Below are 26,301 nucleotides of genomic sequence, written 5' to 3'. Positions count from 1 at the left end.
CCATAACTCCTATATAGATCGTCTTATTATCCGAGGCTACTAAGACCTTCGCTACGCGGTTCTCTTTATAATCCTCGGCGTCTTTTTTCTTTAAGCGGTATCTTCTAATAAGGTATCCTTTCTTTCCGTAGTTATAGCACTCTCTTATCTCTTTTTTCTTAGTCTATATTCGATTAACTCCTCCTATCTTTATATCGCCGTTATAATTATAAGCGTGACTATTATTATTATTATTATATAGCGCTTAGCCGAACCGTGGCCTTATAGTAAGGGCTTTAAGTCTCTAAGCGATACTTTATACTTCGGTTACCTAAGCGTAGTAATTATTCGGTAGTTTCGTGGTAATAAGGGCGGCGCGGAGGCGACTACTAAGAGCTCCCTCTAGGAATATAATCTTCGTAGTATTATCCTATTAACCTCCCCTAGCGATAGTAAGCTATTATTCGAAACCGGGTATAAAGCTTCCGAACGCTTAGTCTTTATATTAGCGTAACGTTCTTAGGGTGTTAGCCGCGTAGGGTTATTTATTAACGTCTTTATATATACGGTTAAGGTAATTAAGGAAGTCTTCGGGGTTATATTAACTATCGGTTCCGCCTATAGCCTAGAAGGAGGCGATAACGCGGCGGGGAGCTTTATCTAAATAGGCGTTAATAAAATACCACTTCTCGTAAGCGTTTTAGAAAAGATATTAATTAAGTAGGAGCTTTTCGTGAATCTCGGATAACTAGCTTATATACTCGGAGCGTTTACTATTAAACTTCTAGGGTAGTAGAAGCGCTTTAGTCCTAAGGTTCGGAATAGGCGTTATATTAGGTATAGGCGTAGTGATAGGCGGCTAAGGGCCTTATATAGTCTTTTCTAATAGTATAGTAAGATAAGGCGTGGTTATATATTATTAGTTTTATATCGCCTATAATAGCTAGTTAATAGCGTTCTATTATTCTTAGATCTAGGTGGTTAAGGTCGTGACTTAAGTCTATAAAGGGTTAATAATCTCCCTCCTCCACTCTATAGCCTTAGGCGACTCGCCCGCTAGGCGTGACGGAGCGCCGGGAGGTAGATCGAAGTGATAGTCTATCTCTATTAGCGTAGCGTATAGGTTTCGCTAAGCTTTAGATATATAAGCGGCTAGTCACGAGTTATTTATAGAGTAAGGCCGAATAATTAAGTTATCTAAAGCTAAGGAGAAAAGAAGGAAAGGGGAAAACTCTATAGGTGCCTATAACCTAAATATAATATCGCGGCGACCCACTAGGAGCATACTATAATTAGTCGGAAGATCCGGTGCTCTACCGGATTATCTCCACGGGGTCAGCCCATAATAAACGACTACTCCCTTAACCTCCCTAAAACCTCCTTAACGTATACTCGATAAACCTTAAGGTCCTTACTATAAATTAAGATATCGTCTAGATAGACTATATAAATCGTGTCGACTAACCTACTTAATACCTAGTTAATATACCGTTAAAAGCTAGCTAGGGTATTAGTAAGTTTAAAAGGCATAACTAAGTACTCGAAGTAACTATAGCGAGTCCTAAAAGCTATCTTCTACTTATCGCCGGGTCGTATATAAAGTCGATAATAGGCGTCCTTAAGGTCTAGCTTAGTAAAGACCTTTAATAATAAAAGCCGGTCTATAATCTTATATATTACCGGTAACGGCGTGCGGTCTTTATAAGTAACCTTATTTAACCCCCGATAATCTATATATAGTCTTAACTTCCTACCCTTTTTCGGTATAAAAAGAATAAGAGTACCCGTAAGGCTAGTAGAGTAACGAATCTAACCTTTAGTAAGGGCGCCCTAGAGGTACTCCCGTAACGCCGTTAACTCCTCCTCCGCTAACGGATAAATTAGCCTAAACAGGGGCGTCTTCCTTTCCTCTAACTTAATCCTATAGTCCTACTAATAGTAACTAGGCAGCTTACTAGCCTCCTTTATATTAAATATATCTAAGAACTTATAATACTATTCCGGTATAGCTATTAATAACTCTTCTTAACCCGCTAATAAGGGGTCCTCCGGGGGTTCGGGTAGTGGTTTAGGTAGAGGAGTAGGCGTAGTTATATCCTCCGAGATATAAGCTTAAACACGGCTAACCCGCGCCACCTAAGACCTAATAAGTCTAATAATCACCTTCGCCCTATTCGCAGCCCTCTTTAACTCCTTCTATAAACCCATAAACTTTAACTCCTCCTTCTAAATCCGAAAAGTCTAACTCTTCTCTACCTAGTTAACTATTAGATTATACTTAGTTAACTAGGGGATCCCGAGGATAACCTTTAACCTATTTTTACCTAAATCTATAATATATAACTCTATATACTATATCCGTGTATAATTCTAACTATATATAATCTAAACTATAAATAAGATCGATCCGAGTATCTAGGTTATATATTCCTTACTTAACTACCTAACTTCCTTAGGAGGTCCGGTAATTATTTTACTAGGGGGCACTACGCGTTTATTAATAATATCGAAGTTAGTAGCGCTATCTAGAATCGTAACTTAACGGTCCTATCCACCGTTTAGTCGTATATTAAGCTTTACCCTTACTAGACTAGGGGGAGGGTCCGACTTTAACAGCGCGTTATCCTAGGCCTAACCCTATAAGGCTTAGGGTAGGGCCTATACCTAACCTAAAGTGGGTCGACTAGGGGCTATAGTATCCTAATTAGGGTTAGTAGCCGAGGTAGAACTTTAGCCGGCCCGCCTATTCTGTAGGTAAGGGTAAAAAGGTCGAATATAGCCCTTATCTCCGTATTTATAATATTTCTAAGGGCCCGAGAATTCCGAGGTTCCGCTAAGGTTATCCCGCGGTTAGGTAGGAGTAGTAGTAATAGCCGCGGCTATAATAGCAGGGGGTATAGGCGAGCTTTTATAAGAACCGCTGGCTTAGGGTAATAAGGATTTATTACTAGTTCCGCGATTCCTTTTATAGCCCTAATCGCGGGGTATATAATAGCCGCGATCCTGATTAGATAGTTTACCCTTATAAGATAATATAACCTTAGCCTAATAAGCCGCGACGTTTAACTCCTAGAAGGTCTTAGGTAAAATCCTAGTAATAATTTAATCGCGTAGAGGTTTATTTAGTTTAAATATAATAAACTATATACGCTACTTATTAGGAAAGGAGATAGATACCTTATTAAATCAGGAATCTAACTTATTAAGAAATTAATTATAGGTCTAACCGGGTTACTAAGAGGTCTGTTCTAAAAAGATCTATTTTATAACTAATAACTCGTGGGTCTTATTATCAACTAATTACTCGGTTAAGAAGGTCTTTAGCTTAGCCTATATCGCCTTTATTAAAGAACTATAGGTCCTCCTTTAATAGGCTTACTAATAGGACTTTATATTCCTCTTAAGGTAACTAGTAGTAAAGTAAACCTTCTTTGCCTTTATTATAAAACTAGCTAGATTAAGGTAAAAGCGTTCCTTAATCTCCTTTATAAAGGTTCTAAACTAATTATATAACTTACTATCCTATTTCGGGGTAAAAAGGTTTACCTTAAATAAATCGCCGCGACTACCTTAAGGATAGTAGTGGTTCGACGAGTAAGGGGATAGGGTAGTATCTAGGTCCTCGCTACGATAAATAGCTTCTAGACGCTCTAACTTACGCTCTCGCTGTTTATATTCCTTATAATAGTTTAGGAGGAAGTCTAGTTCCTCGGGAAGTAGTTAGGCCGGAGGATAGTTCTTTAATTCCTTAATATTAAAACGTATATCCGATTAAGGGTAAGACGGTGGCTTTATAGTATTAGATAATTAAACCACGGGTATCTCGCGCTAAGGGATTATAGGAGGCTTACGCTAAGGTGCTAGAGACGGTTCTAGCTATAGCTCTAGAGGGCCCTACGGGATAATAGTCTCTTATTTGCTAGGTAAAGGCGCGGTGGTATCGCTTTTAGGACTAGGAGATAGCGTATACTTACGAACCGATTCGTGATCTTTATCCTTAGGAGGAGTAGTACTAAAACGCGTATAAGAAGGTATAATTATTTATTAGCTAATTAGTAGAGGTGAATTATACTTATAACTCTTAACGGTTATTATACCCGTTAAAACGGTTAAGCGAATAATATATTAGGGGTTTTCGTATAAAGAGTAAAAGGATATTATAAAATAATTAAAAAGGTAATATAAACTAATAGGTCGAATTAAGAGTTAAATTATTCGCTAAACCTCTAAGTTAGGAGTTTAGCTTTACCTATCCCTTTTATAGATAACTAGAGCCTCTCCCCTAGAACCTTATAGAATCCTCTTAAAGCTATTCCCAGGACCTCGATCTATCCGCCGGTGGTCCTCCTTATTATACTATACCAGACCGGTCCGGATAGTACTAGTCTCGGAGCCGACTCGGCTACCTATCTCCGAACACTATACCCTATCCAATCCCCTTCGTAACCATTAAGACACATTATTTCCTCCTATCCAGGCTATCCCTGGCTTTAATAGATTATATCCGTGACAGCCCGCCTGCCTATCTATAGCTATTCGTTCCCCTAATCGGACTACTACCGACCCTTTTAAAGGCCCGGCGACTATCTCCTCGGGACCCTAGCTTTAGATATAGACCCGTGATAAGCCTAACCCTCCCTTTTGGCTAGCCTATTAGTTGGTTGTTTGTTTTGGCCCTAGCGGAGCCGTTCTGTATAGTGACGGCTTCGCCTTTCTTTAATTAGTGCTTAGAGGCGGATATAATCGGCGTAGGAGATTATAATCCTGCGCACGAGGGTAGTTCCGGCCTGCCTAAACGAACGGCCTATTAACGTTATTAGTCTCGATACGGTCACGGTTTTCCCTTTACGTCTTTAGTCTTAAGTTTTTAAGTCTTAGTTACGATATAGCTTCGGTTTCGATATAGTTTTAGATATAATAAGATACAGGTTTAGATATAGCTTTAGTTAGGATACGGTTTTTACGGTTTTGGATTCGATATAGTCTTAGATACAGCTTTGGTTACGGCACGGTTTTGATTTATCCTCTAATAGCGGCCGAAGGGCTTAAGTTAAGGCCCGGAAGAATAGCGCGTTACGTAGGCTCTAGAAAAGAAGAAAGAGAAGGTTACGATACGAGTTTAGATTCCGGATACGATATAGTAATAACTATAAAAACGATAAAAACACTATATATAATAAAAACACTAAAAACAGATTCCCGGGGCCCGAGTCTCCGGAAGAGCGATCCTGATAGTGTTTCGGAAGAGTAGAGGCTGCCTGCTTACTAATAGCTATAACCTATCCCGACGCAGAGGCTGCCTGCTTAATAGCTATATACTATCCCGACGCAAAGACTGCTTATATATTAATAGTCCCATGGATCCGGTTTAACAGTCCCGAGTACCATGGATCCGGAAGAGTAGAGACTACCTGCTTAGAAAGAATAGTCGAATATATAAAGGAAGGTATCACAACGGCGATGTTATAGAAAAAGGAGGATATATACCGGTAGTTAGGGTCAGAGTCGCCTATAGGATACGTTCTTATTCCTCTTAATCGGCTTAATCTCCTGTTTTAAGGTCGTCGCGAGAGTCGCACTAAGGGCATGCGAAGCAGCTCTATAAGAGCTATACTCTCTACGATCGGAAGACTCTTTACCGTTATTTGCTTCCTATTCGTCTAATTAGACTAACGGTGCCGTCGCTTATAGGTAATCTAGCCCGAGCCGAAGCAGTAGTCGGAAGAGCCGCCGCTATAGTAGAAGTACGACTCCACGGAAGAGTCCCGTTTAGTAAAAGAGTCAGGAAGAAAGTCCCGCCGCCCGGCACGATCCTATTCGTCTAATTAGGTACTATTCCTACGGTTAGGAAGACCACCGTCGGTGTACGTGCCCGAAGAGCCCCGTTAGCTCTATAATCCGGAAAAGCTCCTATAATAGCTCCACGCTTTAGAAGAACTAGCGTGTTAAATCCGTTAATCCTGTTATTCCGGCGCTAAGCTCCTATACTAGCTCTGCTACGCCTAAGGCTTCGAAGAGCGCCACTACCTCTACCGATTCCGTGGCACTAGTTCCGGTTACCGCCGCCACTGCCCCTCCTATTCCTCTAGTTTAAAGTCCTTCCGTGGACTCCGTTATTCCCGCCGTTCCCTCTATTCTACCGCAAAGCTCTTATACTAGCTCTACCGCCCCCGCCATAAAGAAAAGCCCTATTAGCTCTATGGTTCTAAAGAGTCCTCCTATAGACTCTACCGCCCCTCCTCCTATTCCTCTAGTCCAGAGTCCTCTTATAGACTCCCCTACCCCTACTCCCACTAATCCCGTCGATTAGCCTTCCTGCCTGCCTCCGGGCTTAGAAGACGAAATATAGACGTATATCGATAAGTATACGGTAAAGGACAAAGAAGAGGAGCGGCGATATACTATAGGTCTGCCCCCTACTATAGAAGCCGGTCCTAATCCGTTCGTTAACCTCCTTACCCGCCTACCTAGGTAGACGGGTTTCCTACTACCTAACACCTTCGAAAATCCTTATCTATAGTGGTATCTAGGCTATTATAGTCCGTTAAGCCGGCTATACATCGAAAAGCTATTCGGCACCTCCCTCGAAGAGGAGGTAAAGAAGGTGGAAATTTAAGCTTTATAGCAGGTAATAAAAACGATAAAAGTAAAGGTGTAGCGAAAGCAGGGCCTTTATAATTAGGCGTTAACGTAATCGTTTTCGGGAGACAAAGACGTTTATAAAATTATACGAGCTTTTTCTAATTCCTAACAGGGGCCGTGTTAGTGGATTTACCTCTAGGGCCGAGGGACTTTTCCTTATTATCTTCCTCCCTCCTCCTCCCTCTTTCCCCTTTCCTTTTCCCGCCTCCTTTCCCTTTTTCCCTTTTCCCCCTTTCCCGCCTTTTTTCCTTTTACCTAATTAGGGTAATAGAATCGTTTTTAGAAGCAGAAGTCCTGCGTGGGTTCCGTGGGAGCTTTTTTAGTTCCTAACAGGGGCCGCGTTTATAGACTCGTATCTAGGGCCGCGTCTCTTTGGATTACGCCCTAGGGCCGGATTTTTTTTTTTTTCCCGAAGCTGCTCCGTTAACCTAATTAGGACCTCTTGTTTTTATTTGTTTTTAGGCTATTTAGAAAGCTACCCTCGAGGGGGACCTCTTCGTATAGCTTTAGGGCCGATGGATATAGAGTCCTGCCCTTCCCCCGATTCCACCCTGCCCGATTTTTATTCCTTTCTTTTTACGCGAATACCCTAATCGCGAGCCCGTTTTTCTTTTCTTTTTATATAGAAAGCTATACGCCGCAGGAGCTTCTTCGTATAGCTTTAGGGCCGATAGATAACTAGGCCCAGGGCCTAGCCTATAAGTCTATAGGAGTCCTGCCGATTTTTTAGCCTTTTTTTTTACCTTCCTTAGACTATATCTTTTATAGTTTTTTACCTTTTCTTTCGCCTGTAACCACGTTGGCCTGATTAGAAGAAGAGTAATCGAACGGTGCCGGTTTTAATTAATTTAGCCTACTAGTTATTAAGTTATTACGGTTACTTTACTAGTACGCGTTAGATATCTTCGTTATCTCTATTCGAAGCAGACCACGTACTATTAATCCCGCCTACCCTTTTTAGATCTTAATCCTGCTTACTGTTTTCTGCCGGCAGAGTTACTATAAGCTTTTCCTCTTTTCCTCTTTTTCTGACTCTTTTTACTACTCTTCTTTTCCCCGATATCTTTATTCCTCTAATCAGCCCGAGCCTAATCCGCCTGCCTGTAGTTAATCCGATTAATCCTGTTAATCCGATTAATCCTGTTGATCCGATTGATTTAGTTGATCCCGTTGATTCTGCTCTTCTTCTTCCTGTTCCTTTGAGCCCGGCCACGATACTACCGCCTCGAAGAGTCCTGCCGCGAGACCCGGTTCTATTCTTCGCCCACCGACTCTATAAATAAACCGATAAACCGACCTGCCTTCCTACGTGCTATACCACGCTGCCGAAAAGATCCGACCTGCGTGCTTTACGCCTACGAACCGAAGTGGACTGCCTGCCTTAATCTAGGTAATAGAAACAGATAGATATACTCTGCGTCGCTTAGTTCTGCTTTCTGCGTTGTTAATCTTTTACTAGGGCCGCCGCGTTGCCTTATTAGCCGCCGCCTGCCCTGTATGCGTTCATAGTCATGGTCTTCTCGAAGAATACGCTGGGGCCGCCGCCTATTTACCGCCGCCGCGTTACTTATTCCTTATACGGAACCGAGGAAGCCGCCGCCGCCGCCTGGCTTGCGTACAAAGGACCTGCGAGGTCACCTCTATCTATCTTTAAGGTCACCGTCCTTCGAGCCCGTGTCTTCGAGAGACGTTTTTAGGAATACGTGCGCGAGGAAAGATACGGAAGCCGTTGCTATACGGACTGCTTATGGATGCCCTGATTAGGGTAATAGAGATATATTTAGGATGGTTACTATTTAAGTTTATATTAAAGTTATTAAGACCACGAGGCGCGGCTTAATAATTTAGGGCCGATTATAGAGGGGTAGACCCGTGTTCCGGGTCTAGACGTTATGGATATCACGTAACCACGTACGCGGTCCTAGAGATCTGGTCTTATATACGGCTATTCTTCGGAATAGACCCACTATATCTAGCTAGCTTTTTCGTCCGATCTTTTACGATCGTCACCTATCACCTATTATAATCATAATTTATATTATCCATCCCTTTTTGGTTATCTAGACGATCCAGAAGAGCCGACTGTAGGCCCGCCTACCTATCTATAGCTATTCGTTCCCCTGATCGGACTACTGCCGACCCTTCTATAGGCCCGGCGACCGTCTCCTCGGGACCCTAGCTCTAGATACGGACCCGTGACGAGCCTGACCCTCCCTTTCGGCTAGCCTATTAGTTGGTTGTTTATTTTGGCCCTAGCGGAGCCGTTCTGCATAGTAACGGCTTCGCCTTTCTTTAGCAGTAATAGCACTTAAACGACTACCGACCCGAGTTACGATATAAGCAAAAGATAATAGGGCCTTAGCTATCTAGAATAATATTAAGAAAACCCGAGCAGCACCGTTAATAAGGGGGATTATAGAGGTCGCCCCCTATAATCACCTCCTAAACTAGGTAAAGGCCTAAGGGAGTGCTATTATTAGAAGGCGTAGCGTTGTTATCGCCCCTATCGGCCCCCGGACCCTTATCGGTAACGTTATCGTTACCGAAGATATTATTACCTAGGAAGCTTTTACCTTTACTAAGGATAAAGTTATTATCCTCGCTCTCGTCGCTACTAATAAGGAGGATACCGTCGGCGCCACCTAATATAGTTATATCCCCTTCGTAGTCGATAACACTATTATCGATATCGTTATCGTCGCTATTATAGTCTACTAGAGCCGGAGTCAGAGTCCTCTAGTTACCGGCGGACTAGCCACCGGGCGAACTATTATCCGACCTAATCACTAAGAAGAAACGGGCAAGGACCTTACTAACCTAAGGGTTAGGAACCGTAAAGGTCTCCTTATTATAGAGGGCTAAGCCCCTCGCTTTAGTAGGAGTTATAAGTGACTCTATACTAGGTGCGGCTAACCCCTTCGTTTAGACGGGTAGCTTAGACACCACGCCGGGCACGGCGGACCCTTTATTATTTAGGCGCGCTTTAGTAGGAGTTATAAGTAACTCCGTACTAAGCACGGCCGGCCCCTTCACTTTAGCGGGCGTCTTAGACGCCACGCTGGGTATAGTTAACCCGTTATTAGTGCTACCTTTCTTAATAGTCTTCTTAATAGCGCCGTCCTTAATAACGGGGGTCTTATTAGTGGTAGTGTTAAGGCCACCGCCGGCCTTTTTACCGTTCTTCGTGGGAATAACAGGCTTTTTAGGAGGAGCCGGCTTTTTAGCGGGAGAGTTATTAGCAGACTAGAGCTAACAAGCTAACTTATTAGCCGTATATAATTAACGTTTCCAAGGAGCTATGCTAGAACGCAGGGGTTAGCTAAGCTTAGGGAGCTATACACGATAACTACTATATTATTATTCTACACGGAGTTAAGGTATATTATTATTAGGAGTTATTATTATTTATTCGAGGAATACTTATAATAAGCTACTCCTAGATATCAGAACCACCAGAACCAAGGAATAACCGGGGGCCTCGCGTAACGCGATAAGAAGACCTCTAGAGAACTCGAGATAAACCACTAAGATAATGCCTTATAGTTAAGGTGCGGTGATAAAGATTGACTTATAGATAGAGCTTTAGGATAAGGCTATTATAATAGTTACTCGAATAGGTAAAGAAGGGAAGAGGAAAATAATAATAAGCTAGGAGGACTAGCTAGGATATATTCTACGATAATTACCGGACCTTAAGTAAAGCCTGCGTGGTCGCTCCTACCTACTCTATAATCTAGGTATACCTGTTATATTAGGAGCGTACCTATAGTTTATTATTTAGACTATAATAAAGCGTCGCGTACACTCCTTTAAGTCTATAGGCTTTGTGTTTAGCTAGGCGATACGATTATTTATAGATTATTTACGAGGCCTTTAACGATAGTTTAGGCGGAGTATTAAAGAATCTACGAAGCTTTATTTAGGCTTTATTATAATATTTAGGAGTTTAGGGGAATTAGTCTTTATATTTATATTTAGCTCTGGCTTTAATAGGTTATTTATAAAAGGCCCTATAATAGGATAGCTATAACCTGGATACGGATAATAGCTTACGAGCTAGAAGCCTAGTATAGGCTAACTTAAGCTATTCGTAGTCGGGTACCGTCCCGGGCCGAGTCGTCTTTTTCGGAGCTATATCCGGGGGATATAGGTTAGACGGGAAAGAGTCCTTACGAGGGTACCCGGTTAACTATATTACTCCTAGGGATATAAGCATTAAAGGAGGGGGCGTGATATCACGGATATAATTTATCGAAGCCAGGGACAGCCCGAACAGGATAAAATAATATATCTTAATAGTTATAAAGGGGATTAGATAGGGTATAGTGCTCGGAGATCGGTAGTCGAGTCGGCTCCGGGACTAGTACTATCCGGGCCGGTCTAGTATAGTATAATAAGGAGGACCACCGACGGAGGGATTATAGCCCTAGGGATATCTTCGAGGGGATTCTATAAGGTTCTGGGGGAGAGGCTCTGGTTATCTATAAAAGGGGTGGGTAAAGCTAAACTCCTGACTTAGAGGTTTAGCGAATAATTTAACTCTTAATTCGATCTATTAGTTTATATCTGCCTTTCTTAATTATCTTACAACGTCTCTTCACTCTTTACACGAAAACCCCTGATATTATGCCTGCGAACCGTAGTTATAATAGTATTTATACTAGGGAACTGGATTAGCGCTATACTAAGGCCCTGTTCGATAATTCTACCTAGATAGTGGGATTTTAACTAAATATTTATAAAAGGTATATCGCTGCTAAGCGACTAGCTTTACGCTAATTTTTAGCCACGATATACCTATTTTTCTTATTAATAATCCGTAATACGAGCGTGTGCCTTCTGGATATAAAAACGTTTACTTCTATACTCCTTTTACTGGTATAGAATATCGTAATAGCTACTACTTATATTAATATACCGACTATAAAGGGCATAATATATAGGATTTATATAGATACTATAAAATAAGTACTGTGTATTATTATAATTATTATAACACTACTTATAACTAGCCTCGCCTACGCTGCCTAGGTATAGTATAACGTCTTATAGAGTACGTTAATTGAAATCCTAGTAAGTTAGTAGTAATATTCTAAGTAACTAAAATCTCCTATATAAAAAACTATCTTAGTGAGATTTTTAAGAATTCGGACCCCTTCTTAGCGTGGTACTTCGATAACAGGGGTATAATAAGGGTATAATAAGGGTATATTAGGCGAATATATAATTATACGATTTATACTAAAAAATAGGTATAGCTAAGTATATTTATGTATTTTTCTATTATCTTAGTAGGATTTACTATCTAGGCGGAATTATCGAACAGGGCCTAATCCCCACGCACTAAACCCTCGAAAGTCTGGCTATATAATTTTCCTTTATATATATAGAAGATAGGAATATAACGCTTTTACCTTTCTTTTATTCTTTTAAGTGCTTAGAAAGATAGTACGATACTTCTTAGGCCCGCCGTAATATCGTCCTCGTCCTTATCCTTATCCTTATCCTTATCCTTATCCTTATCCTTATCCTTATCCTTATCCTTATCCTTATCCTTATCCTTATCCTTATCCTTATCCTTATCCTTATCCTTATCCTTATCCTTATCCTTGTCCTTATCCTTGTCCTTATCCTTGTCCTTATCCTTGTCCTTATCCTTGTCCTTATCCTTGTCCTCGCTCTCTTCGACCTCGGAGCTCTTCACCTCCCTGGCCTGCTCACCGCTATGTCCCAAGCGGTGGCCAAGATTATACATGAGCCGGTTATACTGCTGGACCTCCGGCTGTCGATCTACCTGGGCATCCATCGCCTCAAACGATACAGTCGTGTCATATTCACCTATTTAGGGCGGAGCGTTAGCCAATCATGGACAAGTAAGAACCAGCCCGTCTCGTCAGAGACCAGCTGAATATGTCAGCGGGGGACAAACAAGGAAAGAAAAGAAAGAAGAGAAGAAAAGAAGTCAGTTAGGAGGCCAACTAGACGCACCTGCAAACTCGTCTCGGAACACCTTTAGGATTGTCTCGTCGTTCTCCGCCCGCAGCTCGAGGTTCAGCACCATGGCTGCCACCGGCAAGGCCCACACAGCCCCGAAGCACTTGCGGGCCCAGTGGATGGCGTCGCGGACCAACTGGTCGGACATCTTCGCCGGGGTCATCGCTCGTTCAAACGCCCTCCGCAGTTCCACCACCCGCTTGGCCCACTGCGGGTCACATGCACCTTTCCGATCCTCAATCTCCACCCCGAAAGACGGCAGTCCGTGGTCGATTAATTCCTGCATCGTCGCCCACGCACTCTGACCGCCCACATCTACGTACCCTTGAGTCAGGTACTCGCCAAAGTAAAACACGCCGCCCCATATCTCCGTCCGCAGTTTGTACAAATTCTGGAGACTTCTCTCCCCTTCCCAGTCTTCGTACCGGAGCCTGTCGATCAGGTCCAGGTCGTGGAGGAACGTGCGCGGTGGGAATTTGCTCGTGTCGACGATGAGCAGGCGGATGGCTGACAGGGGTGTGCCATGTTTCCGATGACGGTAGAACCCGTACGTGAGGGCGACCAGCAACGAATTCGTCCACGACATGAGGTTGCAGTCATCGTCGCACTTCCACCGCAGATGCTCGTTTAGCCTCTGGGCCGGCTGTTTCGACGGGTTGTAGTGTGCATGAATACCGTCAATCCTAGCGCCCTTGTCCCAGGCGCACGATGATACTCGGGTCGTGGTCGTCGTGCCGGGACTATTCTTGTCACTGATGCGGAAAAGGTATCGCGGAACTTCGTACGTCTGAGCGGCGTTGTGCTGAGCGGCGTTGTGCTGCATCTTGAGGCGCGGTATCGGTGGTAGAGGTGAACTTTGTGTGGGTGTCGTAAGATGAAGATATCTCGTGGATGGGCGAGAAGTGGGAGAGCCGTGTCTTGTCTCTCTTTATGGCGACGTCCCATTCCCCCGACCGTCTTGATCAGGGAAACCAACCAGGCAGCAAGGCATTCTGATGCCTTCAATGTTCAGGTGTGGCGCAATTCACCAGGCGCTTGTTGCCTGTCGAACTGGAACTGGACGAATCCTGCTGACCGGCGCGGCCCGTTTCGCGACCACCCACCATCCCCTGCCCTGTGGCTGCGCAACCAAAACGTTTGGGACGCAGCCCAACATACTTGCGAGCGGCAGCCTGACCAATGCGATTTGGAGAATTGTCACAATTGCAGGCTTGCCGCATGCATGTAAAGGCGTACCGCAACAACGGCCTTGTTGGTGCTTAGGTTCGATTTCGGTCAGATCATAGATGTACAGACTGCATCACGTCGTGTCTCCCGAGAGTCCAATGAAAGGCCGGAGAGGTCGACTTGGGCAGCCATACTTCTTTACAAATACAAGTTCACGTGTGCTGTAGGACTGTCTTGGAGAGAGATAAAAAAAAAGCATGTTCATTCTTGGTGTCATTCTTCCTCGTTATCTTTGACGAATCTGACCCTCACTTTGTAGCCCAACGTGTGTGAATATGGCTAGTGTTCCAGACAAGTCCATTACTTTCTGGTTCTTTCTCCCCCTCCCTGGTGTCCCTCGTCTCAACCCCTTACAGGTCATTCTCCTTCTTGCGGAGGTCGTAGACGGCAATGGCCTCCTCGGCGGCCTTGACGCCGGACAGGGCCATGGCACTAGTAGACGAAGACATGTCAGCTGCGAAGAACCACCCGGATATCGACAGACAGGAAAAAAGACGGTAAACGTACCCAAAGGTGGGGCCCATGCGGTTGGCACCGTCGACCTCGCTGAGCTCCATGCCACCAATGATGAGGCCGGGCACAATCTCACGAGTGTTCTTGACAATGGCATCCTCGGCCGTGTTCATGTCGAGACCGCGCATGCCGCCGAGGCGCTCAATGGCATTCATGCTCACGAGGCGCTTGGCGCTAAAGGCACCAAAGGGGCCGTCGTGGCCCGTGGTGCTGATGATGACGGGGGCGTTGATGGTGTTGGGGTCCATGCAGCTCTGGTCGTCGTGGTGCATGGTGACGAGGGTCCAGTTGGTGACGACACCGGCGACGCGGATGCCGAACTCTCCGTTCTCCGTGTCGTAGCGGCGGGTGATGAGGTCCTCGACGGCGGTGGCGTTGAAGAGCTTGACGTTGGGGAACTGGAGGACCTTGGAGAGGAGGGTGGAGGTGAAGAGGGCGGCGTGCTTGACGACGACAAAGGGGCTGGACTCGCCCTCGTCCTCAAAGGGGACGCCGAGCTCGGCCAGGAACTTGTCGGCGGGCTTGCGCATGATCATGGCGCTGAAGAGCTGGCCGCCCAGCCAGGCACCGCCGCCGGGGGCGACGCCGGCCTCGATGAGCGCGATCTTGAGGTCCGGGCGCGACTTGGCCAGGGTGTAGGCGGCGCTGAGACCGCAGCTGCCGGCGCCGACGATGACGACGTCCGACTCGGCGTACTTGTCGAGGTCCTCGAAGTAGCGGCGCGTCATGGTGCGGGAGACCTGCGACTCGCGGATGGGCTTGAACGCGAACGACTCCCATCCCTCAGCGTTGACAATGTCAAAGGCACGGGCGGGCTTGACGGCGCCGTTGGCGGGGGCCGGCGCGGTCTTGGTGGGCAGCATGACGGGCTGGACGGTCTGGATAGCGGCGGGAGCCATTTTTTTGTTGCTAAAGGTTTAGGTGTCTGAGCTTGACAAGCTATGTCGTGTTAGAGGTCCCACACACAACGTAGGGGGTTGGAAGGGATGGGGGGAAAGGGGGGCAGTGAGAGCATGATCCTTTCGCTGGTATTATCCAGATCAAGTTGATGCCGTATAATCTCAGAACGGGATTGCATGTAAAGCCCTGCTGGCCCCTCGGCATCTCCACCTCATGAGATTGAGGTGGGTGGATGTGAGTTGACCAAGACAAGGATGCAAAAACCCGAACACCGGCTCATCACTCATTACACACCCAGATATTTCGTAATACCTGACGATGAATTTTGAAGACAACTTGAACATCAAGAGGTCATGGCACGGGGCCATGCCCCTTTTGTGGATAACACCGGTACTTGGCCATGGCTCTTCTCGTGACTGCCACCGACTCTAGGAGTTGGTAGGGCAGGACAGAGAGAGAGTCGTACCGGATGGTATCTGCGTCTCGGGAGGTTCAAGTTAGCTTCTATACTGTGGAGAGAGAGGAGGGGTGAAAGGAGAAGACGGTGACAGGATGGATACGGAGAGGACACGGATGAGAGATGATTAGTCGTACGCAAGTGATTGGGTGACGAGGTTCGATGAACCTGAGGCTTCGTAATTGGTAAAGGGTATCGAGAGAAAAGAAGTTGAAGTTGAAGATGCAGAAGAGAAGGGGGAAGAAACCTCACAGCGAAGCCATGGACCCCTCCTTTATATGGTCACCATTTCCTCCCACAACCCCTCACTTAGGGCCTTACTGCCTGACGGCTATTTGGTGTAATTCTTATGTTATCGCCCATACTAGCCTGGTCACCCCGCTCGATGGCGTCACGAATTCATCTCCAGTGTGTGGGGGTCAACAGAGGGTTGAGAGGCTAGAAGGATGGGATGAACTTGGCGATGGCGGTTGGATGGACGCAATTGGATGAAGGTATTTTTTGGGTATTTTTTGGGTATTTTTTGTGCTTTTACCAAAATGACAATATCCATTAGCAGTGGTCTTATTGGTCCTTTTGGTCCTTTACCCGTTTCAGGCCTTTGTCGTTCCGATGTCTCCGGCGCCCGATGCCGCCGTAACCGGCGCTGTGGAGTCCGTGAACGTCCCGGGTCAGCCTCCGGTGCCGGAGCTTGATTATAAAGATTGGCGAGCCCGACATAACTGGTCCGGATGAACATTCTACCGCACCCGAATGCTCAGACGTTCCTTCCATTTACATGTATCCACTACGAAGTAGTACCCGAAGTGGGCCGGGGCACGAGTGTCATCGACGCGCAAGACGCGACTAACTCAACTTCATCTATCCACCCACTCAGACCAAATTGCTTGCATCTCCACCTCACCTCGTCAATCGCTGCCTCTTTCCTGCTATGCCATACCCTCCAGATCCCTTCTAAATTCGCAAGGGGATCCAGGACCAGCAGCTTGCATTGTGTATTCCCAAGAACACAGAGAAATGCAGTGACGGCCTTGCCCACAGTCACTGCCACTGCACTCCCTAGAGAGTCCCTTACTTTATGGCTCTTTCATCCTGCTTTCCTCTTCCTATCTGATATCTAACTGCCATTTCCGCATTTCGAGTGTCGATATGTAGGGGGAAAACACAATTCGGAAGGCGAGATGGCTGAATGGAGAGTGAAGGTGAAGAGCCAGTGACCACCTGACAACCCCGAGAGAAGGCAGGACTGGCAGAGTCAAGCTCGCTGGCCTGTGATGGATCAATTCGAAACCGGCTCCAGCTCATCTCGTCTTTTGCCTTTTCCTCTTCTTTTTCCTCTCACTTTCATCTCCAGATTCTACGCACTCCCATCCAATCCAGCTCACCAGAATATCGCCGTTTTCTAAAGTATCGCACGTCGCGTTCTACTCGCCCACTCACTTTCATCTACTTTCAGATCGCATCCTTATTCGTCATTGTACTAAACACTCCAGCTGTCCCCGCCGTCACTGTCCCTCACTCCGAAGACCCCGATCAAGACCTCAACCATGTCTGAAGAGGCTCCAGTCGACCAAGAGAAGGTCCATGTGGTCAAGAGATGGATTGGCAAAACCCGCCATGTCGGCAATCAAATCATGGAGAAACTGAAACCGGGGCACTACCGGGGGCGGGTTGAGCAGGTCCGTCACATGTGTCGCAAAGGCAAGGTTCTCGAAGCTCTCGACGCATACCGGGAAGCCATCCTCGACGCCAACTATAGGCGAGTCTGCCGCGAGGCGGAGACGACCGACGGAAAGTACATTGATCACGTCATCGCCGAGGAGGCCCCTGAAAAAGCAGAAATGGGCTTGAATCACCGAGGCGACCGTGTCATGGTGAACCGGGTCTGGATGCGTCACTTGTTCTGGCTCACCGGTCTCGACCGAAAGAGATTCATTCCAAGGCTGGACAGCAATGCCTAGGAGAATGGCTCCCTCCTCCCATTAGGTTTCTCTAAACCCGCGCACTTCACCGCGAACTGGCACGAGATTTTGGAATCCGTGCATCTCGACGGCACCCGGATCTATCGGAACTGGGCCGCCCGTGTCGTGTGGCGCAAACGCTACCTCGCGGGCATCCGTGAAGGCCTGGTACTCCATGGTGCCGGGGACGTGCGCTTTCCGCTCGAGTTCGAGTACATTATGCGCGAGGTGGACACCCTCGACGGCCCGGGCATGCCACTCGACCGCGAACGGAGATACACCATCCAGTTTTGGGAGGGCTTGGGTTGGACAACCGCGGTGCACCTCGCCAGGGACCGTGTGCGCGACGGCAGGACGATTCGCCTCCTCGCGAACCTGCCGCACACCTGGCAGGTGAAGGTGGGGTGGAAGAGCGGCGAAGGCCCCAAGATGCAAACGAGCTGCTGGATCACCTACTGCGCCTGCTCTGGCACCTTCCTGGGGGACGACCTTCTTGGCAGGAAACGGTATGCAGGTCGCAAGGGATGGGCTTGGCGTTACATGGTCGTCGACGAGCAACTCCAAACCTACGACATGTTCGACGACGTGTGCCAACTCCTCGAGTGGTACGTCAGGGACAGCCGCTTGCCCCACATCCCCGAGGAGGCCCGCGTCCCCGCCCAGTCTTGAGAAAAGAGACAAGGGAGATCTGGACGCACACCACAGGGCCCGGGGCTTTGTCCAGCCAACCGTCTCAAGAAGTGACATCGGAAAAGCCCACCAAAGGGTCGATGAAGTAGCCAACGCAGTACTGACTATGCCTTGAAACTGGCCAGCGATAGTGTTGTAGCATTAGCCCTTATATATAGCGTCACAGGGTGTGATGGTTGCGGTTTTGACCCGAAGCTAGATAATAAACGTGCTTCACAGCGTTCAAACGGTCCGAGTCGGTGACACAAGCTGCTTTGGCCTCCGAGCAAAGGCGAGATATTTGGCCTCGACTTTGTATGTTAGTGTCAGGGACATCGAGGTATGTGTTGAGACTGTCTTGCGTGGACTGACACTAGTCCATCGGTGGACCACAAGTCTGTAGGATACTTAAGACCACATTCCACGTAGTGGTTTGTTAAGAGCTGGACTGAGACCTGTCTTGGATGCCTGGGGGGGCCTCATACTGTCATACAGTCCACAAGCAGGTCAGTTGGTGGTCCTTAAGTAGGGCGTGCCCCCCTGAGTCCTGAGTTAATGAGCTTAACGAATAATCTTACAATCATTCCCCCATAAGGTCAGCTTCGTGAGCACTTTGTGACCTGTTCTAACTTTTGTAGTCTTGACGACTCTTTCACTCTTCAAATACAAACCCATGTCAGCGAAAACAAATGATTCCAACTCCACGCTGCTGTGCATGACGGCAATGTATTCCATCCGGGCATATGGAGTGTCACCCAGCCCAGCCACCAGGCAGCGTACGGTAAGACGCGCAAAGTGGATTACAAGGGCTCCCATGACGCGACAAGTCAACGGAAAGCATTGAGAAGCCAGGAGACGGCTCCCTGAACAGCACCAACGAGTCTATGCGGCCGCTTCCACCACAGGACAGCGGCGGCGACAACAAAGGGACTGCAGACCAGCGCTTCGAAGACGGAGACGAGGATCCTCCCCTGGCGGTCGCTCTTGGCCACGACCTCGCTGTACCGCTCGTTGCTGAAGCTGACGCGGGAGTACTTGGTCTGCCAGCCCAGGCGCGGCACGTGGACGGACATGAACTCCTCGAGCCACTTGCGCAGGCGGTAGCGGCGGGAGAGCACCGAGGCGCGCATCTCGACGTAGTTTTGCAGGGCGAGGTCGTTGATGGCGTGGGCGTCGGGGACGCGGATGGCGGTGTACTCGGCCAGGGCGATTTTGCGCTTGTCGGCGGCGGCGGCGGCGGTAGTGTTCTGCGTGGTCGTCTTTTTCTCCGTTGCCGCTGCGGTGGTGTCCTCCGTGTCAACGTCGGCGTCGGTGGGGTGGTTGTCCTCCCGGGCGGCGTGCTTGTCGAGGATGGAGAAGAGGACGCGGACGTCTTCCAGGCCGGCGTTCATGCCCTGGCCGTAAAAGGGGACCATGGCGTGGGCGGCGTCGCCGACGATGACGACGGACGATCCGTAGTGGTAGGGCTGGCACTTGATGCTGATGAGGGGGAGGTGGGGGTTTGTGTTGAAGGAGGCTATGAGGTCCTCGGGCGGGATGAGGTCGGTTACGCCGGGGAAGTGCCTGTCGAAGAAGGCGGGTAGGACGGAGGGGTCTCGCTCGAGGGAGGCGACTTGGTCGCTTGGGAGGAAGAGGGTGCATGTGAATGAGCCGTCCTGAGGTTTGCGTCAGTAGAGGAAACAAAAGACAAAGAATAATTTTGTCACTCACCTCGCTAGGAATGGCGATGAACATAAACTCTTTGCCGGGCCAGATGTGAAGGTGGTTCGGAGATATCCTAAACTTGGACATGGGGTCCTCTGGATTCCGGTTCTCAACCGGCCTGATCTGGAACTCGCACCACAATGTATCGATGTAATCTTGGCGGTAATTCATCTGGACGAATTTCATGACGTGGTATCGGACGGCAGAGTGGGCGCCATCAGCACCGATCATAAAGTCAAAGTCAATCTCGATTTCCCTGGCCCGGCCTGTGGCCGTCTCGGACGACATGATTTCGAACCAGGCTTTGCGGCGCTTGAAATCGGCGCCGGTGAGTTTGTGGTTGAAGAAGAGCTTGACGTTGGGCATGTGGTCGAGGATGTCGAGCAGCCGCTTGTTCAGGTCGGCCCTGTCGACGGCGAGGATGGCCTAGAGTCTGTGTGAGCGGGGCCCTCGAGTCCCAGGCTAAGACAGGAAAACATACCCGTCCGTGAATGTCATAGTCCTGCGGGGCTTCATAGAAGCTACCGTCGGGCGATTTTCCATGGATCATGCGCCCTCGCATGGGAATCGTGGGCTGGAGGACATGATCGATGAGCTTCAGCTGGCCAGAATGGCGCAGAGCATTGATCCCGCGCTCTGACAGGGCCAAGTTGATGGACCGCGTGAAGTTGAGAAGGGGTGTTGACGGGTCTCGTAGGTCTATGGAATCATCTCAGTCCAGGTCTCTGGGAAACCAAGGGGCCACTCTCACGTACCAGACCTCAGCTCATACATCTCGACATCATGACCACGCTGCGCGGCATAAAGAGCTGCTAGTGATCCCACAGGGCCAGCGCCCACGATTACAATCTTTTCTTTCACGGTCATTTGGGGAGTGAAGGGGAGTTTTCCATGGAATTATCGAAGAGAAAAGACCAAGTACGACTCGAAGTTTTGATCTCCTTTTGACATGTCGTTCATCGCGTCTCGTGGCTCGGGGCGAGACTCTTTCCGATGTCGCACGACATTGTCGTCAGTTGCGCCGGCTATTTCTCGGAGAGTAGAAATACTTGTAGTCGACCGGGATTTTCCGTGATGATTAATGGAGGGGTCGTGGTTCAGGTGGGGCAATGGCTTATCGGTGAACTGATTACCAACGGTTCCAGATTCACGAAATCCTTCCCCTCCATAACATAAGGTACGTACTTTTTTATCATCTTCTATCGTGAATCGAATTTGTACCTTCCACCTCCATCTGAAGTATGCGGCCAGTCAGCCTTGCTTTCACATTATCCTCCATTGCCTCTTGCTAACGTCAATAGGCGGCGCGCATATCCCATCTATACTTTAGTCGTCGAGCCTCGATCCCGCCCTTCGCCCATCCCACCGACTAAACCTTCTGTTGCTTTGCGGTTTTCATCATGACATCGGAACCTGCTGCGGAGCGCAAGTGCTTGGGCGTGGACTGCTCCAACGAGGCAGGCGCTCTGCAGTGCCCTACATGTCTGAAGAGCGGCATCAAGGACAGCTTCTTCTGCTCACAAGAGTGCTTTAAGAAGAGCTGGGTAAGACCCCCACCCTCTCGCACCACCAACACATCCCGGCTTTTCTCCCGTCGCTACAACGCAGACCGAGTAGTCTCTTCTCTTCCCACTGCTGACCACATGATCCATGTGTGTGATTTATAGGCATCCCACAAGACCATACATAAGAGTGAGAAGAGTCTTTTCCACCACATCCTCCCTCCCAAAGTAGTCTCTAAACCAGATCCAGAGACCGGCACCTTTAACCCGTTTCCGACGTTCCCTTTTACCGGCCCCCTGCGACCCGTCTACCCGCTCTCCCCGAGACGCCCGGTTCCCAAGAGCATCCCGCACCCCGACTGGTCCGAAGATGGCCTCCCCAAGTACAACCGAACCCTCTTGAACCGAAACAAGGTGGAAATCCTGGACGCCAAGGGCATCGCTGGCATGCGAAAGGTGTGCCAATTGGCGCGAGAGGTGCTGGACATCGCCGCCGCCGCCGTCCGACCCGGTATCACGACCGACTACATTGACGAGATTGTTCACAACGCCTGCATAGAGCGCAACGTATGTGTTTCCTCGCGTGTATCTTTCTCGGCATCTTGTCTTTTAAGACATTATTTCCAACCATAAGATGCCCGCGGTTGGCCACCTTTTTTATCGTGCTTTGCTAACAGCCATGTCTTCTCTTTTCCTCCGATTCCAGGCATACCCTTCCCCGCTCAACTACAACCACTTCCCCAAGTCTGTCTGCACGTCGGTGAATGAGGTCATTTGCCACGGCATCCCCGACCAGCGAGTGCTAAAGGACGGCGACATTCTCAACATCGACGTCACCCTATACTACGGGGGCTACCACGGCGATCTCAACGAGACGTACTACGTCGGCGAAAAGGCCAGGGCCGACCCCGACGCGGTGCGGGTGGTCGAGGCGGCGCGCGAGTGCCTCGACCTCGCCATCAAGGCCGTCAAGCCCGGCACACTGATCCGCGAGTTTGGCAACATCATCGAGAAGCACGCCAAGACCAAGGACTGCAGCGTCATCCGGACGTACTGCGGCCACGGCATCAACAGGCTGTTCCACTGCCCACCCAATGTTCCGCACTACGCCAAGAACAAGGCTGTCGGCGAGTGCAGGCCAGGCATGACGTTTACCATCGAGCCCATGATTGCCCTCGGCAGGTATCGGGACGTCACCTGGCCCGACAACTGGACCAGCACCACCATTGACGGGAAGCGGACGGCCCAGTTTGGTACGTCTTCCTTTTTTTCCTTCCTATTTGCATGAGACTGACTTTTGCCGACCACAGAACACACACTGCTGGTGACTGAAGATGGAGTCGAAATTCTAACGGCCCGGAAGCCGGACTCCCCTGGTGGCCCGCTGCCCATGCCCGAGGTTGCGGCCGCTAACGGTGCCTAGAGTACGAAGCAATGAATGTAGGGGCCCATGTGTTAAGAAAGGAAATAAAAATACCAAGGCGTACCAGTTGGATCGGAAGGCCTACAGCTACAGTCATCATTTCGTTGCCGAGCGCCGTGCGTAGAATCTCCCAATGGCCTTCAAGTCTCAATAATACGTATAGGATCTATTATACTTAATCTCGAGCAAGCAAAAGAGAGGTGAAAGCGTTGTATTATCTATCTTCCACGTGTACCAAGGAAAATTATATGCTAGGTCTAAATATATTATAAGATATACCCTTCGGATAATTATCCTTCCGATATAGGGCTATAACTTATTATTACCTAATAACAGTGGGTTTTCTTTTATTTAGTTTAACACACCCCCTAATTAAGGTGCTATTTACGTAGCTCTTTAATTGCTTCCGAGTGCTTTATTTCCTTTATTCGAAAACTCGGTAAGGCAAATCTAGCTAGTAAACGCCAAATAACTATGTTCGTGATATTTTCTAAATAATAATAAAAGCTTTAAACATAAAGGAAAATTTTCTATAAATAGGTTAATAGGGCTATTTCCCTATTATAGGATCTTATAATAGCAGATTTTTCTAGCTTAAAAAGCTATTCCTTCCGCCTAATTTATAACGATCTTTTCCCTTTACCTTTATTAAAATCGTTAGTTTTTTCATCCACTTTTTAACGATTTTAATTCTCTTTTTAAGCCATCTTTAACCTTAATTAATAAGTTTAATAAAGCTCGCTATAGTAAGTAATCTACTCAGCTTCTGTTTAGTCGTTATACTTATTACTTAGCTCGGCACTAATCGTGGGACTCGGGTATATAGGACCCTCTTCCCGTTATCTTAAGCGATCGTCCCGGCACGCCCCCTCCCGGCACGCCCCCTCCTATTCGGCGTTCTCCTCGAGTCAGTTAAGCTTTCTTTTAGCTTGCTTTATACTCTGACTTTAATTAGAATAAAAGAACTATTAATATAGTTAAATCTAAGGCTAGTCCGTTAGATTCCTCCCCCGCCCCCGCCTTAAGTGCCGCCACTACCCCCGCCTCCGAGTCTAAGGCTACTGCCTCCCCTTCGCCTTTAAAAAAGGCGAAAGTTAATAAGGGTAAAGGAAAGGCTAAAGTAAGTAATAATAACTATATCCTGGTCGTATTTAATCCGCTATACGTTTAATATATACGCGGTATTATTTCGGGTAAATAAAAGTCGTTTAATAAATACTATATATATTCTAAATAATCGAAACGATATAATAAGTGTTATAGTAGTAGCCACGTATATAAGCTAGTATAAGTTACTCCTTCTTCTTATTTTCGAGACTTACGACCGCTAACTTATACTTAGTCCCGTATACCTCCTGCCTTTAGTACGTGTTTTAATTAAAATTATCGGCGGTGGTTTAAATAAACCAAGGGTTCGAGATATTCCAGGTATAAGTGCTTATCTAAGATTTATAACCATCGTTTCTTACTTACTAACTCCTTAGTAGTTTAAGGATAAGCTTAAGAAGACCATTAAGTTTTAATTAATTCTTCTTAATAAATTTAAGGAATTTTTTAATAAGTCTAGCCTCGAGCTGGTTCCTAATAAGGTACTCGTTAAGGGTATTAAAGGCTCCGATAGAGTATTAGGAAGCGGTTTAGGGTCGGTATTAACAGATACCGTTTAAAAGGCTATCGAGGAATAAATAAAGAAGTTAATAGAAAATACTAATAAGGCCGCTAATACTCTGGCCGATATTAAGGAGGTAAACGAATAATTTTTTTATTCGAGCTTTTAGTAAAGGGATAGGTGCTTTTTAGCGTATAGGCGTTATCGTTTTAAGATACCTTTTTTTCCCCTAATTTAGGGTTAACTCAGACTTAGTTAATTAATTTTCGGTGGTATCCTTAGTCCTTATTTTAATTCCTACCCCCTCCGAGTACCTTTATATTAAGGTACGCTCGGAAGGTCTTAAATCGTTACCTTAGGAGCGCCTTCGTTAAACCGTCGGCTAGTATCTCTTTTATAGTAAGATAAACCACTCTAAATACCCCTTTTTCGTGTTCCTAGAGGACCTATATACGCTATATATCGACGTGGCGTAGACGGGTTTTAATCCGGTAGTTATCGTTAACTATAAGTCGGATCGTTTATATATTATCGTAGTAGATATTCTAAGGTGACTCCGGGTTAAATCTTATCTCGGCGAAAAGACGCTTTAGTCCTATTATTTCCTTCGCGACTTATTCTAAGGCGAGCAGTTCTGCCTCGGTTATAGACGTTATAACCGTGGCCTAGCGATTTACCTTCTAAATAATAAGACCACCGAAAAGGCTTATTAGAAAACCTTATAACGATCGGCGTGTGTTTATATCGTCTATAAAGGAGGCGTCGCTAGCGATCACTATTACCTGCACCCCCGTGCTCGAACCGTATTAAATTAAGAGGTTACGCGTTATAAATAAATAGCGGATTACTTAATCCACGGCTTTCTTATATTCTTATAAGGGGTTAGTAAGAAATCGTAATAAAACAGAAAACATAAATACTATATTAGGTCTAATTATAATTACTATATAAAGCAATAATCCGACCTTCTCCTAATATCTTTTTACTTAGTGTTTAGTTACTTTACTAATACTTTTCTTATAATCTATAACGGGGATCTGGATTATCGGATATATATTAAGAGTGTTTATCCCGAATCGCTATGCTATTTTCTTAATATACGACTTATATAATAGTGTGATCTTATACTTAGCACGATTTTATATAATTTTAATACCCAGGAAGAATTCGGTATCTCCTTTATCCGATACCTCGAATCGACCTTTAATACCGTTAATAATTTCATATACTTAAGACGCGTTAGTTCTATAGAATAAGACTAATATATTATCCATAAAGAATATAATAAAAACGTCTCTTTTTAGAGTAAAAAAAAGGCACGGTTCTTTAAGATTAGCCTTTATTCCTAGCTCCTTTAGCGTGGCTAAAAAGGTTATAAACCAGAGTCTTAGCGAGTCTCTTAGGCCGTATAGAGCTTTATCGAGCTCTAGGCACTTTCCTGATTACTTAAACCCTTTAGGTAGCTTACATATAACTAGCTATCTAGTCTTACTTCGGTTAGCATAGACAAAGGCGTTTACGATATCAAGTTACTTAATCTTAAGGTCGAATTTCGCGGCGAGCGCTATTACTATACGGAATAAGCGCGCTACGAGCGTCGCTACGTATATACCCTTAATCATAAAGCTATCTTAGACATCGCCCCTCACGCAGATATATATCTTAGCTCTCTTAAGATATCCGTTTTAATTAAATTTATAGGTAAAGACCTATTTCTACAG

General features: G+C 46.7%; 5 protein-coding genes across 5 annotated transcripts; 2 read left to right on the top strand and 3 right to left on the bottom strand.

The window, feature by feature from the left end:
• Nucleotides 1-12,058: 12,058 nt before the first annotated feature.
• ACRALDRAFT_1082144 (uncharacterized protein) lies at nt 12,059-13,583 on the bottom strand (the record flags this gene model as incomplete). Its single annotated transcript, XM_071019262.1, has 2 exons — nt 12,610-13,583; nt 12,059-12,459 (listed from the first exon to the last, which is right to left on the bottom strand). Exons 1-2 carry the CDS (start codon nt 13,436-13,438, stop codon nt 12,059-12,061), a joined length of 1,230 nt encoding a protein of 409 aa, XP_070874753.1. The 5' UTR covers nt 13,439-13,583.
• A 128-nt stretch (nt 13,584-13,711) lies between these two features.
• Nucleotides 13,712-15,955, bottom strand: ACRALDRAFT_1064250 (uncharacterized protein). The gene is made up of 3 exons (XM_071016936.1): nt 15,850-15,955; nt 14,350-15,731; nt 13,712-14,274 (listed from the first exon to the last, which is right to left on the bottom strand). The coding sequence occupies exons 2-3, from the start codon at nt 15,252-15,254 to the stop codon at nt 14,193-14,195; spliced, it is 987 nt and encodes a 328-aa protein (XP_070874752.1). The 5' UTR covers nt 15,255-15,731; nt 15,850-15,955; the 3' UTR covers nt 13,712-14,192.
• A 369-nt stretch (nt 15,956-16,324) lies between these two features.
• On the top strand, nt 16,325-18,342 carry ACRALDRAFT_211093 (uncharacterized protein; the record flags this gene model as incomplete). Its single annotated transcript, XM_071023502.1, has 7 exons — nt 16,325-16,393; nt 16,416-16,492; nt 16,536-16,752; nt 16,855-16,925; nt 16,973-17,207; nt 17,239-17,586; nt 17,674-18,342. The coding sequence occupies 7 exons, from the start codon at nt 16,325-16,327 to the stop codon at nt 18,340-18,342; spliced, it is 1,686 nt and encodes a 561-aa protein (XP_070874751.1).
• Nucleotides 18,343-19,169: 827 nt separating this feature from the next.
• Nucleotides 19,170-20,913, bottom strand: ACRALDRAFT_2136133 (uncharacterized protein; the record flags this gene model as incomplete). The annotated part of the gene is made up of 5 exons (XM_071024110.1): nt 19,170-19,589; nt 19,644-19,997; nt 20,053-20,472; nt 20,528-20,745; nt 20,802-20,913. The coding sequence occupies 5 exons, from the start codon at nt 20,911-20,913 to the stop codon at nt 19,170-19,172; spliced, it is 1,524 nt and encodes a 507-aa protein (XP_070874750.1).
• A 223-nt stretch (nt 20,914-21,136) lies between these two features.
• On the top strand, nt 21,137-23,337 carry ACRALDRAFT_1043194 (uncharacterized protein). Its single transcript, XM_071015301.1, has 5 exons — nt 21,137-21,218; nt 21,344-21,590; nt 21,714-22,115; nt 22,255-22,801; nt 22,859-23,337. Exons 2-5 carry the CDS (start codon nt 21,447-21,449, stop codon nt 22,969-22,971), a joined length of 1,206 nt encoding a protein of 401 aa, XP_070874749.1. The 5' UTR covers nt 21,137-21,218; nt 21,344-21,446; the 3' UTR covers nt 22,972-23,337.
• Nucleotides 23,338-26,301: the final 2,964 nt, after the last annotated feature.

The sequence above is a fragment of the Sodiomyces alcalophilus genome (genome assembly GCF_042370955.1).
Source record: "Sodiomyces alcalophilus JCM 7366 unplaced genomic scaffold ACRALscaffold_4, whole genome shotgun sequence".
NCBI classification, from domain to species: Eukaryota; Fungi; Ascomycota; class Sordariomycetes; order Glomerellales; family Plectosphaerellaceae; genus Sodiomyces; species Sodiomyces alcalophilus.
This window is presented reverse-complemented; position numbering and strand designations above follow the sequence as displayed.

Bases quoted from the DNA above. Each gene is read 5' to 3' on its own strand.
- ACRALDRAFT_1064250 (XM_071016936.1), bottom strand. From the start codon at position 15,254: ATGGCTCCCGCCGCTATCCAGACCGTCCAGCCCGTCATGCTGCCCACC. The intron at 14,275-14,349 runs GTACGTTTACCG...TTCGTCTACTAG, and splicing joins CGCATGGGCCCCACCTTTGG to TGCCATGGCCCTGTCCGGCG.
- ACRALDRAFT_1043194 (XM_071015301.1), top strand. From the start codon at position 21,447: ATGACATCGGAACCTGCTGCGGAGCGCAAGTGCTTGGGCGTGGACTGC. The intron at 21,591-21,713 runs GTAAGACCCCCA...TGTGATTTATAG, and splicing joins AGTGCTTTAAGAAGAGCTGG to GCATCCCACAAGACCATACA. The intron at 22,116-22,254 runs GTATGTGTTTCC...CTCCGATTCCAG, and splicing joins ACGCCTGCATAGAGCGCAAC to GCATACCCTTCCCCGCTCAA.